Below are 14,447 nucleotides of genomic sequence, written 5' to 3'. Positions count from 1 at the left end.
ATCATGTTTGTTCTACTATTTATAGATATTATAAGCTTTGTCACTGATAATCTCTCTGTCTGTACTCTGGCTTCTGAGAAGGTCAAAGCCAAATTAATGGGAGACCTTTACTGATAACAAAGGTACAAAGAACGTGCACTTCGTGTGTTGATATCATGTCTGACTTTACTGGTTAGTTCTATATTTCAATATTTCCTTTCATCCCTTTTCCTCATCATTCATATCTCTAAACTCTTACTGGCCAGTAATACCTTTGAACCTACCTCAAATTATTTTACGGAACTTCTGCTTCTGGCCATGAGGGAATAACATAATCTGGCCTTATGTTCTTGTTACCAATTAGAAAACTGAGGAGGTCAAAGTTGGCAGTGGTGGAAGATGCTAACCACACTCAAATATATATATATAGGGAGAGCAAGTACTCATGCCAAACAACTTCTAAACAACAAACAAGAACACAAACTGCACAGACAGGCTGGAAAAGCTCTAGAAACCTGTAAGCAACAGTGTTTATGGCCTCTCCACCTATGTACCTTCCTGCAAGATCACCACAGGTGCTTCCTCTGAACAAAGGGAGCAAGTAGGAACAACAGGGCATCTTTACATGCAACTGGCCTCCCTGCCTCATCTGGTCACTCCAGCCCAGCAAGCCAGTGCCCCAGGCACTATAAGTGCCTCCCCAGCTCCAACCCGCTTCCCCCAAAATAACCAGCACGTGGAGCCCACACAAAACACATTTCTACACAAGGCTGCTTTATGCACAACAAGCAAGACAAAAACTATTACAAGAAGGCTGGGAACTATGGGAGTTCTCCTAATATTGAGGGAATTTGCCAAGGTTGGAGGGGCTGGTGCCATTGTTTATGTCCCCATCCACCTACACAGGGTGGGTGCTCAGATCTCCCTGCAAGTTCTCTGCAGCACGGTCCCAGAAACACCCCCAGAACCCATTTTGGCCCAAAACAAAGGGAGGAAGCAGGAGAGCCATTTGGCATTGTAAGCCAGTGCCCTTAGGCACCCATTTGGCTCCCACTGGCCTGCACACACAGCCTACAGAGTAGCCATTTTTTCCTAATTCATATAAACTAACATAGAAAGTCATACGAATATCCAATGAAAGAATAAAAAATATACTGGGCCCTGTCTGGTTGGCTCAGTGGTAGAGTACTGACCAGCGTGTGAATGGCCTGGATTTGATTCCCCACCAGAGCACACAGGAGAAGGAACCATCTGCTTCGACACCCCTCCCCGTCTCGTTTCTATCTCTTTCTCTTCCCCTCCTGCAGCCATGGCTGGATTAGAATGAGATGGACCCAGGCACTCAGAATGGTTCCATGGCCTCCAACTCAGGTGCTAAAAGAAAATGGTTAAAATGGAGCAAGGGCCCCAAATGGGCAGAGCACTGTCCCCTAATGGGCTTTCCAGGGGGATCCTGGTCAGGCACATGCTGTAGTCTGTCTCTGTCTCCCCTCCTCTCACTAAATAAAATGTTTTTAAAAAATAAAAATTCTGGGATGAATTAAAATAGAAACAATATATCCATCTGCGAGATGTAGCTGAAGGAGCTAGGTCTAAAGAGATATTCATAGCTTTCAATGCTTATATTAGAGCCTAACCTGTGGTGGCACAGTGGATAAAGCATCAACCTGGAAATGCTGAGGTTGCCGGTTCAAAACCCTGGGCTTGCCTGGTCAAGGCACATATGGGAGTTGATGCTACCTGCTCCTCCCCCTTCCTCTCTCTCTTTCTTCCCTCTCTATAATGAATAAATGCTTATATTAGAAATTCTTTTGCCCTGGCCAGTTGGCTCAGCGGTAGAGCGTCGGCCTAGCGTGCGGAGGACCCGGGTTCGATTCCCGGCCAGGGCACACAGGAGAAGCGCCCATTTGCTTCTCCACCCCTCCACCGCGCTTTCCTCTCTGTCTCTCTCTTCCCCTCCCGCAGCCAAGGCTCCATTGGAGCAAAGATGGCCCGGGCGCTGGGGATGGCTCTGTGGCCTCTGCCCCAGGCGCTAGAGTGGCTCTGGTCGCAACATGGCGACGCCCAGGATGGGCAGATTATCGCCCCCTGGTGGGCAGAGCGTCGCCCCTGGTGGGCGTGCCGGGTGGATCCCGGTCGGGCGCATGCGGGAGTCTGTCTGACTGTCTCTCCCTGTTTCCAGCTTCAGAAAAAAAAAAAAAAAAAAGAAATTCTTTTATGGATAAAATGGAATACAATTACCTTAAAAAGAAAGATGTCACTGCTATTTAAATCACCCACTCTGCTGAAAACAAAAGACGCTCTTTTATCTTTGTATTGCTCACACAGCAGATACTGAACAAACATTTAAGTGAATCACTGTGCAACAACACAGAGTGTAAACATTTGAAACACAAATGGTTTCACAACTTCCTGGTCCTTAATAGCAGCTAGCACTGCGTGAAACACCTGGTTGGCAGTAAATAATTAGTAAAATGAACAACTGATGTTGCTCTCCTGTATTCTATTATGACAAAACTACTGTTAAGTTAGAGTGAACCGTGTTTTACTCACTTATTTCTTCTTTCAGTGTTTCTTGTTTCTGTTTTTGAATTTTTTTTTCTTGCTCCAAATCTTCTATCTTGCTATTTTTATTAGTTAGCTTTTGATTCAGTTCTTTCATCAAACGTTCATAATCAGCTATTTCCATATTCATCAATGTGGTTTGTTGGGCATCCTGCACATATTGTTAAGTAAAAGATCCACAAAGTAATAATCACTTCATTTCATTTGTAAAATTGCTGAAATGATGCCAAAAGAATAAAGAGAATCTACTGTGCTTTTCTGAAATAAAGTTTATACAAGAATGGAAAAACTAGAAGTTGAATATGTTCTAGTTTGTAATTTCAAAATGTGTTTTCTAATAGTTTAATCCAACTTTCACAATTTCATTGTATGTCATTATAATGTTTATTAACCACAACTGGTAGTTTTCTTGTTAGGCTCTTATTTATAAATAATAATATTTTAAGCAACTTGTATAGTACCTTTCTTTTTAGCTTCATCTTTGAGAAAGTTGAGCTAAATTAGCCAAAGTTGTAAATATAAATTTCAACTTTAGACATTAAATCTTCACGAATCATACATTTATGTACAAAAATAAAATATCACATCAAAATCTAATTCATGAGCCTAGATTCTTCTGGAGGCAGAGAAAAAAGCAAATAAGTTGAATTTTCAATATTTTGAGGCAAGTATAATAACAATAAATGATTATTTTAGTACCACAAGTAATCTTGTTTTTGAAATATTTTTTTAAAGTTTAGACTGTATCTTGGATATTTTTTTTTCTTCTAATTGAATTTATTAGGGTGACACCAGTTAACACAATTATACAGATTTTGGGATCACAATTCTACAACACATCTGTGTATACCGTACTGTGTGTTCAACTCCCAAGTCAATCTTTCCAATGTTCATAGTTTAACAAATGTAAATACTGTCATCAATTTTGATTCTGATGTTTTATTTACCTTTTTAACCAGCTCTAATTCTTGCATGGTTTTCTGTAGCTGTTTCTTTTCCTTTTGAAGTTGTACCCGAAGTTCTTCAAGTTCACTTACAGAACTGGCATGCTCCTAAAATTAAAAATAAAAACACTGCCACTCCCACACCCCAAGCCAATCAACATTTAGAAAGGTATTGGTGGCCCTGGCTGGCTGGTTCAGTGGACACATTAGCCCAGCATGTGGACCTCCCCAGTCAGGGAACAGATGAGAAGTGACCATTTGCTTCTTCCCTCCACCTTCTCTCTCTTTTCCCCTCCTGCAACCAGTGGAGTGTCAGCCCTAGGTACTGAGGCTTGTCAGGTGGATCTCAGTCAGGGCACATGCAGGAATCTGTCTATCTCCCCTCCTCTCAATTAAAAATAATAAGTATTGGTAAAGAACTATAAAATAAATGGAACTATAAAATAAATATGACATAATAAAATACAAAATGTTTGAAATCTTTCAATATTTAAAAAAATCATTGCTTAGATTCTCAAATTCATAGTCAGCACACATTAAGGGTTTAATAACTCTGCTGTACTCACAAATGCTACTCGTTAATCTCTCCAACTTTTAAATAATACTTTGATAAAAACATCAACATGCAACATGAATTAATCTCACAGGACTGTTTTTACCTTTATCTTCTGCTCTTTCTTAAGTTTTTCAGCCTCCAACTCTTTGTCTGCCATTGCTTTGGCTTTTTGAACTTCTAAAATCTGCACTTCCAGTAACTTGGCATTAGATTGTAGTGTCTCAACACGAGCCCAGAGATCATCATTATCAGAATTTAATTTTTCACACTAGAATGGTGGCATATACAGAAAATGAAGATTTTGAAATCAGTCCCAAAGAATGACAAGCCTAACCAGGCAGTGGCACAGTGGACAGAGCGTCGGACTGGGATGTGGAGGACCCAGGTTCGAGACCCCAAGATCTCCAGCTTGAGCACAGGCTCATCTGGCTTGAGCGAAAAGCTCACCAGCTTGGACCCAAGGTTGCTGCCTCAAGCAAGGGGTTACTCGGTCTGCTGAAGGCCCACAGTCAAGGCACATATGAAAAAGGAATCAATGAACAACTAAGGTGTCGCAACGAAAAACTGATAATTGATGCTTCTCATCTCTCTCCGTTCTTGTCTGTCTGTCCCTGTCTATCCCTCTCTCTGACTCTCTCTCTGTCCCTGTAAAAAAAAAAAAAAGAGAGAGAGAGAGAATAACAATGTTAACTTGAGGTTAAGTTTGTTTTGTTTTTTTTAATTCATTTTAGAGAGGCAGAGGGTGGGGGAGAGAGAGAGAGAAAGAGAATGGTGGGTGAAAGAGCAGGAAGCATCAACTCCCATATGTGACTTGACCGGGCAAGCCCAGGGTTTCAAACCACAGACCACAATATTTCAGGTTGACACTTTATCCACCGCACCATCACAGGTCAGGTGTGGCTGTTTTAAAGACTGTCAGTATTGGCCCTGGCAGGGTAGCTCAGTTGGGTAGAGAATCATCCCTATATGCCAAGGTTGTGGGTTCTATCCCTGGTTGGGGCGAATATAAGAATCAACCACTGTGGAACAACAAATTAATGTTTCCTTCTCTCTCTTTAAAAAAAAAATCAATAGGCCCTGGCCGGTTGGCTCAGTGGTAGAGCATCGGCCTGGTGTGTAGAGGTCCTGGGTTCGATTCCCAGCCAGGGCACACAGGAGAAGCACCCATCTGCTTCTCCATCCCTCCCCCTCTCCTTCCTCTCTGTCTCTCTCTTCCCCTCCCACAGCCGAGGCTCCATTGGAGCAAGGATGGCCCGGGCACTGGGGATGGCTCTGTGGCCTCTGCCCCAGGCGCTAGAGTGGCTCTGGTTGCAGCAGAGCGACGCCCCGGAGGGGCAGAGCGTCGCCCCCTGGTGGGCGTGCCGGGTGGGTCCCGGTTGGGTGCATGCAGGAGTCTATCTGACTGTCTCTCCCAGTTTCTAGCTTCAGAAAAATACAAAAAATAATAATAATAATAAAAATAAATAAATAAAAAAAATCAATCAAGTGATTAAAAAAGCACTATTATTACTGATATTTGGTGAACATTACAAGAGAAAAGGAACAGTGGCAGAAAAAAGGCAAAACGAAACAAAAATAAAAAATCTTAGGAGAAAACTGAGATTAGAGCAGTAACAGGATAGCTGCTAGTTTTTTTTGCAACAGTGGAAAAAAGAAAATTAAGTTATTTAAAATATTGAAATTGAAATACACATTTTACAATTTTCAAGTCTGCATTCGCTCAATTTAAAGTTATCTGAGGCCCCTGCCAGTTGGCTCAGTGGTAGAGCATTGGTCTGGCATGTGGATGCCCCAGATTTGATTCCCGGTCAGGACACACAGGAGAAGCAACCATATGCTTCTCCACCCTTCCCCCTCCCCTTTCTCTGTCTCTGTCTCTCTCCTCCCCTACAACAGCCATGGCTCGATTGGTTCAAGTGCATCAGCCCTAAGCGCTTAGGATGGCTCTGTGGAACCTCCAACTCAGGTGCTAAAAATAGCTCGGTTGAGAGCATGGCCCCAGATGGGCAGAACATTGGTCTCAGATGGGGGTGGGTGGGTTGCCACGTGGACTCCAATTGGGGCATATGGGAGTCTATCTCTCTAGCTCCCTTCCTCTCACTTGGAAAAGAAGAGGGGATATAAATAATAATAAAAATAAAGTTACCTGAAAGGTTGAATTCTTTAATTCTCTTGTAAGGTCTTCTATATGATGCTCAAAAGTTTTAGCACGTCCTTTTTCTATATCCAACTGCTCTGACTGCTTATCATATTCTAGTAAAAGACTCTTCAATAAAAGACAAAATAATTTACCTTAAGAATATTATTACAGTATCCCCTAAACAAATGTTGCCAGCCTATGCCATGATGTCATGCTCCAACCCCCCACCCGTGTGTGAGCAAGGGTATATAAGCAGTCCCTGAACTATTTTTGGGACTGCACGACTTGGGTCTGATGTCCTGTGTCAGCCATATGCGGCCGGCATATTAATAAATCTTCTCCTCTAATAAAACTCTTCAAAATTTAACAAACAAACCAAAAAAAAATATTATTACACATTCAACCAGTTAGACCATATCATCAAGCCACCTCCCAAGATTTATGAGTCCATTCTGGAAGCTTATTTACCTAAATTCAACATCTGATAGAACACCTAATTGGCATTACATAATAATACTGGCATAATTCAGATCATTTTAAGTATGAGGGTAATCTATTAAAGGGGAAGATGATTTTAAATGTATATTTTTCCTTGCCTGACCAGGCGGTGGCGCAGTGGATAGAGCATCGGACTGGGATGCCGAGGACCCAGGTTCGAGACCCCGAGGTCTCCAGCTTAAGCATGGGCTCATCTGGTTTGAGCAAAGCTCACCAGCTTGGACCCAAGGTCGCTGGCTCAAGCAAGGGGTTACTCGCTCTGCTGTAGCCCCACGGTCAAGGCACATATGAGAAAGCAATCAATGAACAACTAAGATGTCACAACGAAAAACTGATGATTGATGCTTCTCATCTCTCTCCGTTCCTGTCTGTCTGTCCCTATCTATCCCTCTCTCTATCTGTAAAAAAAAAAAAAAAAAAAAAGATAAATGTATATTTTTCCAAGGTAAATATGATATATGGGTCAACAAAAATAAACTTCTGAAATGTAAATAAACTTTAAGGAGGAAGAAGGAAAAGTTTAACCAGGTCACTTACTAATTCCACCTAAAGAATTCTGAGAAGGAAATGTTTCAGGCTTAATCTAATATAAAGGAGAGGTGCTAACAGAAGAAAAAAGAAGACATAGATACTCTTACATCTTATGGCAAAACATTCCATATTTTCTGAAGTCTGTAAAACCAACTGAATTTTCTGTATATTCCTAGTTGACCCCTACACCAGGACAGAATGCAGACAGATCTTTTTGCTACATACTAAGCAATCAAGTTACCCCCAAAATATGTAAATGAGATTCACTGTTTTCAGATGCCTCTCATTTTCCCCCTCTCCCTTCTCAATCTTGTTTTTGCCCTTGTTTCTGGACAACTACTGTCTATTCTCCTTCACATACATGAATTTGTGGCCAAAATAACTAAGAAAACGTTTATGAATTTTCTTGGAAAATTTTAGAAAGCCTGAGAAATAACTTTCATCCAGCTAGGACCTTTTGAGTCCCTGGATCACCTTCCCAGGCTACTCTGGAGTCTCACGCATATAGCAACTACATGTTCTTTCTGGCTCTTCCTTGCAAAATCTGACTCTTGCCCAAATCTAATTTTGTTTCTAATTTTGATTTATGTATAGTCAATTACTCTCCTAGTGGAGGCTGTTAGAATCTGAATTTCGAATATATAGTCTGCCTATGTAGTAATTGGCAAAGGCAGGAAATGGGTATCTAGAATCTGGCTTAAAAATTTGCCCATGTTTATTTGTCTGAGGACTCCATCAGTTCCTGGTGTACATAAATACAGAGTTGAGAAATCATGTCTTCTTTTCTATAGAGAGAACATGCTGTGCTTGTTTTGTATTATTGTGGATTTCTCTAACTCCAAAAATCAAAGCTCTTTACCTCTTAGACTGACTGGTGTTTTTTGTTTTTACTTATTATGGGTTTTTTTTCTTTTTTTTTGTATTTTTCTGAAGCTGGAAACGGGGAAAGACAGTCAGACAGACTCTCGCATGCGCCCGACCGGGATCCACCTGGCATGCCCACCAGGGGTGACACTCTGCCCACCAGGGGACGATGCTCTGCCCCTCCGGGGCGTCGCTCTGCCACCACCAGAGCCACTCTAGCGCCTGGGGCAGAGGCCAAGGAGCCATCCCCAGCGCCTGGGCCATCTTTGCTCCAATGGAGCCTTGGCTGTGGTAGGGGAAGAGAGAGACAGAGAGGAAGGAGGGGGGCGGGGTGGAGAAGCAAATGGGTGCTTCTCCTATGTGTCCTGGCCGGGAATCAAACCCGGGTCCCCCACACGCCAGGCCGACGCTCTACCGCTGAGCCAACCGGCCAGGGCCTACTTATTATGGTTTTAATAGTTCTTGACCGCTACAAAAATTGAACTGCTGTACCAAGGCTGACCCTAGTAAATAATGATTCCCTACAAGAAACTCTAATGTATTATTCCTAACAAGCGCCATGGAACAAAATATGAATGCCATGCATGTAGCACTCTAATTTCACTAATGACTATGCTGATGTTTCTAAGCAAATTAATAATAATTATCATTATCATTGTACTTTCAGAACTGTTGCACGTTCAGCTCTCTTTACAAATCTAGTAAAAATTATGATTATAATATAAACACTGGAAAAAAACCTATGTAGGCAAATTCACAAGTAATCTACAAATTTATTCAGCATCTTAATGATGACCTAGCACCTCTGATTTGACCTTAAATTCTGTTGCTTCATTATAAACGGAATCTCTTACTCAAAGATTGGGAAAATTTTATAACTATAAAATCTATTAAAAATGTTTTAACAGGCTTTATTTTATAAAGCAATTTTAGGTTCATACCAAAACTGAGGGGAAGGTACCCCCTTCTTCCAATGCATACCCTCCTTCATTGTCCACATTAACCATCAGAGTGGTACACTTACTACAACTAATGAACCTACACTGGTTCCTCATTGATGAACAACATTGTCGACCAGAGTCTATAGTTTACATTAAGGTTCACTCTTGGTGGTATATTCTGTGGGTTTGGACACAAGTATGACGACATATATTCACTATTACAGAGCAGTTTCACTGTCCTAAAATCCTGTGCTCCACCTATTCATCCCTTTACCCCCACAAGCCTGCAGAACCATTTTTTTTTTACTGTCTCCATAGTTTTACTGCTCCCATGTCATATAGTTGGAATCATACATTATATAGACTTTTCATATTGGCTTTGTTCACTTAGTAATGGCACATATTAAGTTTCTTCCATGTCTTTTCATAGCTCAGTAGCTTCTTCTTAGTGCAGAAGACAGTCGGCGTTGTTTAATAATGGGAATACATTCTGAGAAATGTATCATTGAGTGGTTTCATCATAGAAATGTCATAGAGGCATGTACACAAACCTCGATGGTCTAGCTACTACACACCTAGGCTCCTGGGCTACAGGCCTGGACAGAATGTTATAGTACTGAAAACTGTAGGCAACTATAATACAGTGGTATCTGTGTATTTAAATGTAAAAAAGGTACAGTATAAATATGGTATAAACAATTTTTGAAAATTTATACCTTCATAGCATCCTTACCATGAATGGAGCCTCCAGGACTGGAAGATGCTCTGAGTGAGTCAGTCAGTGAATGGTGAGTGAACATAAAGGGCTAGGACATTACTGTTCACTACTGTAGACTTTACAAACATTGTCTCACAAGCCCTCCTCCTGCTTCTAATGGACAGTCAAAAACAGAATATAGGCCCTGGCCGGTTGGCTCAGCGGTAGAGCGTCGGCCTAGCGTGCGGAGGACCCGGGTTCGATTCCCGGCCGGGGCACATAGGAGAAGCGCCCATTTGCTTCTCCACCCCTCCGCCGCGCTTTCCTCTCTGTCTCTCTCTTCCCCTCCCACAGCCGAGGCTCCATTGGAGCAAAGATGGCCCGGGCGCTGGGGATGGCTCTGTGGCCTCTGCCTCAGGCGCTAGAGTGGCTCTGGTCGCAATATGGCGACGCCCCGGAGGGGCAGAGCATCGCCCCCTGGTGGGCAGAGCGTCGCTCCTGGTGGGCGTGCCGGGTGGATCCCGGTCGGGCGCATGCAGGAGTCTGTCTGGCTGTCTCTCCCTGTTTCCAGCTTCAGAAAAAATTAAAAAAAATAAAAATTAAAAAAAATAAAATAAAAAAAATAAAAAAAAAAAAACAGAATATAAAGCTGTCCATGCTGTTCCATGAACAGGAATGTGGGTTGGACTGATTGGAAATATTAAGGAAAAGCTGGCTTGTTAAGGCAGAGGTCACCATAACAGTGACTGTTAGGAAGGAGTAAAAGGTGGCCTGAGCATCAGCAAGAATAAGATGTCCGGATAGAGAAATAAAGGGACATAGGGAATAGTCAAGTCAATGTGGTTTGGGCTATTACATGTTGGAGCAGTAGTCAGATTAAGGAAATTTGTACTCATATAAGAGGGTGTTTAACATGGACAGGGGATAGAACTGAGAATTATATTCTATATCTTGACTAGAAATTTGCTATTAGTTCCATCAACTCTATCTGGCACAAAGGGCTCTCTCTCTGACATTGAACTCATGGAAGAAATAAAACTTATGCTTTACATCATTACAACCTGAAAATATTTTCAAAGCACAGGGACAGTCTGGCTCCACACTACCACCAAAAGCTTTTCCTAAAGTGGCAGTAGCACTCCATCCTTGTAAAAGTAGCTCCTAGGACCTGTGTCCTCATACAGGAGTTTAGGTTCTCAACAAATAATTTCCAGATCTGGGAGGGTTGCAGCAACATGTGAACAGGGAGTGCTGGGGCAACAGGCTACTGGATGTTACAGGTCAGTGGCTCACTAACTGGATGTCACCTATGCACTCGAAATTGAGGTGCCATGAGAGAGATGAAATCTATTACCAAGCACCACAGACATGGTTCCCATCAAGGAAAAATTCCTCCTGAACCACATCCTTCTATTTCTTACAGGAAATTCAGTTCCATTGATATTTTATGGGACCACCATCACATAGGTGGTTTGTCACTGACCAAAACATTATGTGGTGCATGACTGCAATATTCAGTTGTCTAAATGCACCAGTTTATTTATCCACTCACCTACAGGCCATCTTGTCTGCTTCCAAGTTCTGGCAATTATGAATAAAGCTGCTATAAACATTTGCATATAGGTTTTTGTTTGGATATAAGTTTTCAACTACTCTGGGTAAATATCAAGGAATACAGTTTGCTGAATTACATGGTAAGAGTATGTTTTTTGTAAGCAACTGACAAATGTCTTCCACCAGCAATGAGAGTTCCTGTTGCTCCATGTCCTTGCCAGGAATTGGTAGTGTTGCCTTTCCGGATTCTGATCACTCTAATGGGTGCAAAGTGGTATCTCGTCATTTTAGTTTGCATTTCCCTGATGACATATGATATCAAGTATCTCTTCATATGCTTATTTGCAATCTGTTTTATCTTCTTTAGTGAAATATATGTTAAGGTCTTTTGTGTGTGTGTGTGACAGAGGCAGAGAGAGACAGACAGAGGAAGAGGTAGAGACAGAAAGACAGGAAGGGAGAGAGAGGAGAAGCAGCAATTCTTCATTGCGACACCTTAGTTGTTCATGGATTGCTTTCTTATGTGCCTTGACTGGAGGGCTACAGCAAACAAAGTGACCCCTTGCTCAAGCCAGCGACCTTGGGCTCAAGCTGGTGAGCTTTGCTCAAACCAGATGAGCCCACGCTCAAGCTGGCAACATTGGGTTTTTGAACCTGGGTCCTCCATGCCCCAGTATGACGCTCTATTCACTGCACCACTGCCTGGTAACGCTTTAGCCCTCTTTTAAAATCAGGATTTTTGCTTTCCCATTGTTAAGCTTTAATAGTTCTTTGTGGGGCCTGGCCGGTTAGCTCAGTGGTACAGCGTCGGCCTGGCGTGTGGGAGTCCCGGGTTCGATTCCCGGCCAGGGCACACAGGAGAAGCACCCATCTGCTTCTCCACCTCTCCCCCTCTCCTTCTTCTCTGTCTCTCTCTTCTCCTCCCGCAGCCAAGGCTCCATTGGAGCAGAGTTGGCCCGGGCGCTGAGGATGGCTCTGTGGCCTCTGCCTCAGGCTCTAGAATGGCTCTGATTGCAGCAGAGCGATGCCCCGGATGGGCAGAGCATCGCCCCCTGGTGGGTAGGCCGGGTGGATCCCGGTCGGGCGCATGCAGGAGTCTGTCTGACTGCCTCCCCATTTCCAACTTCAGAAAAATACAAAAAAAAAAAAAAAGTTCTTTGTGTATCTTGGAAAATAGTACTTTATCAAACACATGTCCTTTGCAAATATATTCTTCTAGTCTGTGGCTTGTCTGTTCATTCTTTTGACATTATTTTTCACACAAAATTTTAATTAAGTATAGCTTATTCTTTCGTGGGTCTGCCTTTGGTGTCTTAAGAAGTTATCACCACACCCAATGTCAAAAGATAACAGAGGATTTTTCTATGTTATCTTCTAGGAGTTATATAGTTGTGTGTTTTATACTTAGGTTTATGATCCATTTTGAGTTAATTTGTGTGAGGGGTTTAATTTTTAATTAATTTATTTTGCATGTGGATGTCTGGTTGTGCCAGAACCATTTGTTGAAGATTATCTTTGCTCCATTATAAAAGGTCTGTTGACTATATTTATATAGCTCTGTTTCTGGGCTCTATTCTGTTCCATAGATCTATTTTCTCACCAATACCACAATCTTGATTGCTGTTGCTTTAAGTAAGTCTTGAAGTCATATAAGGTGTTTTACTTGTTACGGATTTTTTTTTTCCAGGAATTATCTTTGATGTTCTGAAGTTTGCAAATGATGTGTCTAGGTATACATTTTTTTGGGTATTTATCATGTTTGGTGTTCTTTGAGCTTCCTGAAACTGTGCTTTGGTGTCTATTCATTTGAGAATATTCTCAGTCATTATTGTGGCAAATATTTCCTCTGTTCCTTTCTTTCTTCTTCTTATGGCATTCTCATTATGCATATTATACCTTCTGTAGTTGTCCCACAGTTCTTGAACAGTCTGTCCTTGTTTACAGTCTTTTGAAATCTATATACTGACATACCTAATCTACTCCAAAGCAGATTAATAAATTGGCATGTAATGAAGTGAGTTCCTGATGACTCATAAAAGGTTAAGTCCATAAGTAAATTTCAAATAAAGTGTTTAAAAAGTGGATTTATGGGATACTGTAGATATTAAAGATACTAATCCCTTGTCATATTTTCATGTTAATTTTATATTTTGTATAGTTTGGTATTTTTTTCTTTTAAAATATTTATTGAATTTATTGGGGTGACATTGGCTAATAAAATTATACAAGTTTTAACTCTACAATTCTGTAATACATATCCGTATTTTGTACTATGTGTTCACCATCCCAAGTCAAGTCTCCCTCCATCACCTTCTATCCCTTCTACCTCCCCAACACCACTTTCCTGCTTGCAATTACTATACTGTTGTCTGTGCCTGGTTTTTTTTTTTTTGCTTGCTTAATCCTTTCACTGTTTCACCTAGTCCCTCCAACCCCAAACCTATAACATCTTTAACTGCTTTTAAATTTAGAAAAGTATTTCCTATTCATAAACCAAATGATCACATATTTTAGTCTAGGCTTTAAAAATCATTTTTATTTTGACAAAACTCTTTAATCCATCCAGAATTTATTTTGGTGTGTGGAAGGAAGTAAAAATCTAACTAAATTTTTCTGAAATAGTTTTCTAATTCCTTCTTCAATGGTTTCTGTGTTTTTAAATCTCACTGGGATAGTACAGCTTACTTAGTGAAAGAACAAATCTGAAACCAGACCACCTAAATCCAATTCCAGCTCTGCTATGTTACCTACTCTGTGACTTTGAGTCCCTTAACCTGTTTTGTGCCTCAGATTTATCACTTATAAATTGTCAATGTTAATAATATACTTCTTGGGTTTGAGAATTAAGTGCAATAAGGTATGTAAAGTACATAGGAAAGATCCTGGCTTATAAATGTTTGTTATTATGCATAAGTCTCTATGCCTCTGTTAAATTAATATTTTATTGGGAGGGAGAGAGTTAGGGGGAGGGGGAGGGGCACAAAGAACTAGATAGAGGGTGACGGAGGACAATCTGACTTTGGGCGAGGGGTTTGCAACATAATTTGATGACAAAATAACCTAGACATGTTTTCTTTGAATATATGTACCCTGATTTATTAATGTCATCCCATTACCATTAATAAAAATTTATTAAAAAAAAATTAATATTTTATTTTTGCATAACTATCACATTATT

At 41.2% G+C, this 14,447-nt stretch overlaps 1 protein-coding gene across 6 annotated transcripts in view; it reads right to left on the bottom strand.

Annotated features, from left to right (window-relative positions):
* GCC2 (GRIP and coiled-coil domain containing 2) overlaps positions 1-14,447 on the bottom strand; it is a 137,659-nt gene that overhangs the window by 89,267 nt on the left and 33,945 nt on the right. For all 6 annotated transcript variants that reach the window (XM_066268571.1, XM_066268572.1, XM_066268570.1 and 3 more), the window contains 4 exons: positions 6,191-6,310; positions 4,148-4,312; positions 3,492-3,596; positions 2,533-2,695 (listed from right to left, as the gene is read on the bottom strand). In XM_066268571.1, coding sequence (XP_066124668.1) covers positions 2,533-2,695; positions 3,492-3,596; positions 4,148-4,312; positions 6,191-6,310 — 553 coding nt within the window. The remainder of the gene's footprint in view (positions 1-2,532; positions 2,696-3,491; positions 3,597-4,147; positions 4,313-6,190; positions 6,311-14,447) is intronic.

Source organism: Saccopteryx bilineata, chromosome 3, assembly GCF_036850765.1.
Source record: "Saccopteryx bilineata isolate mSacBil1 chromosome 3, mSacBil1_pri_phased_curated, whole genome shotgun sequence".
Lineage (NCBI taxonomy): Eukaryota > Metazoa > Chordata > Mammalia > Chiroptera > Emballonuridae > Saccopteryx > Saccopteryx bilineata.
This window is presented reverse-complemented; position numbering and strand designations above follow the sequence as displayed.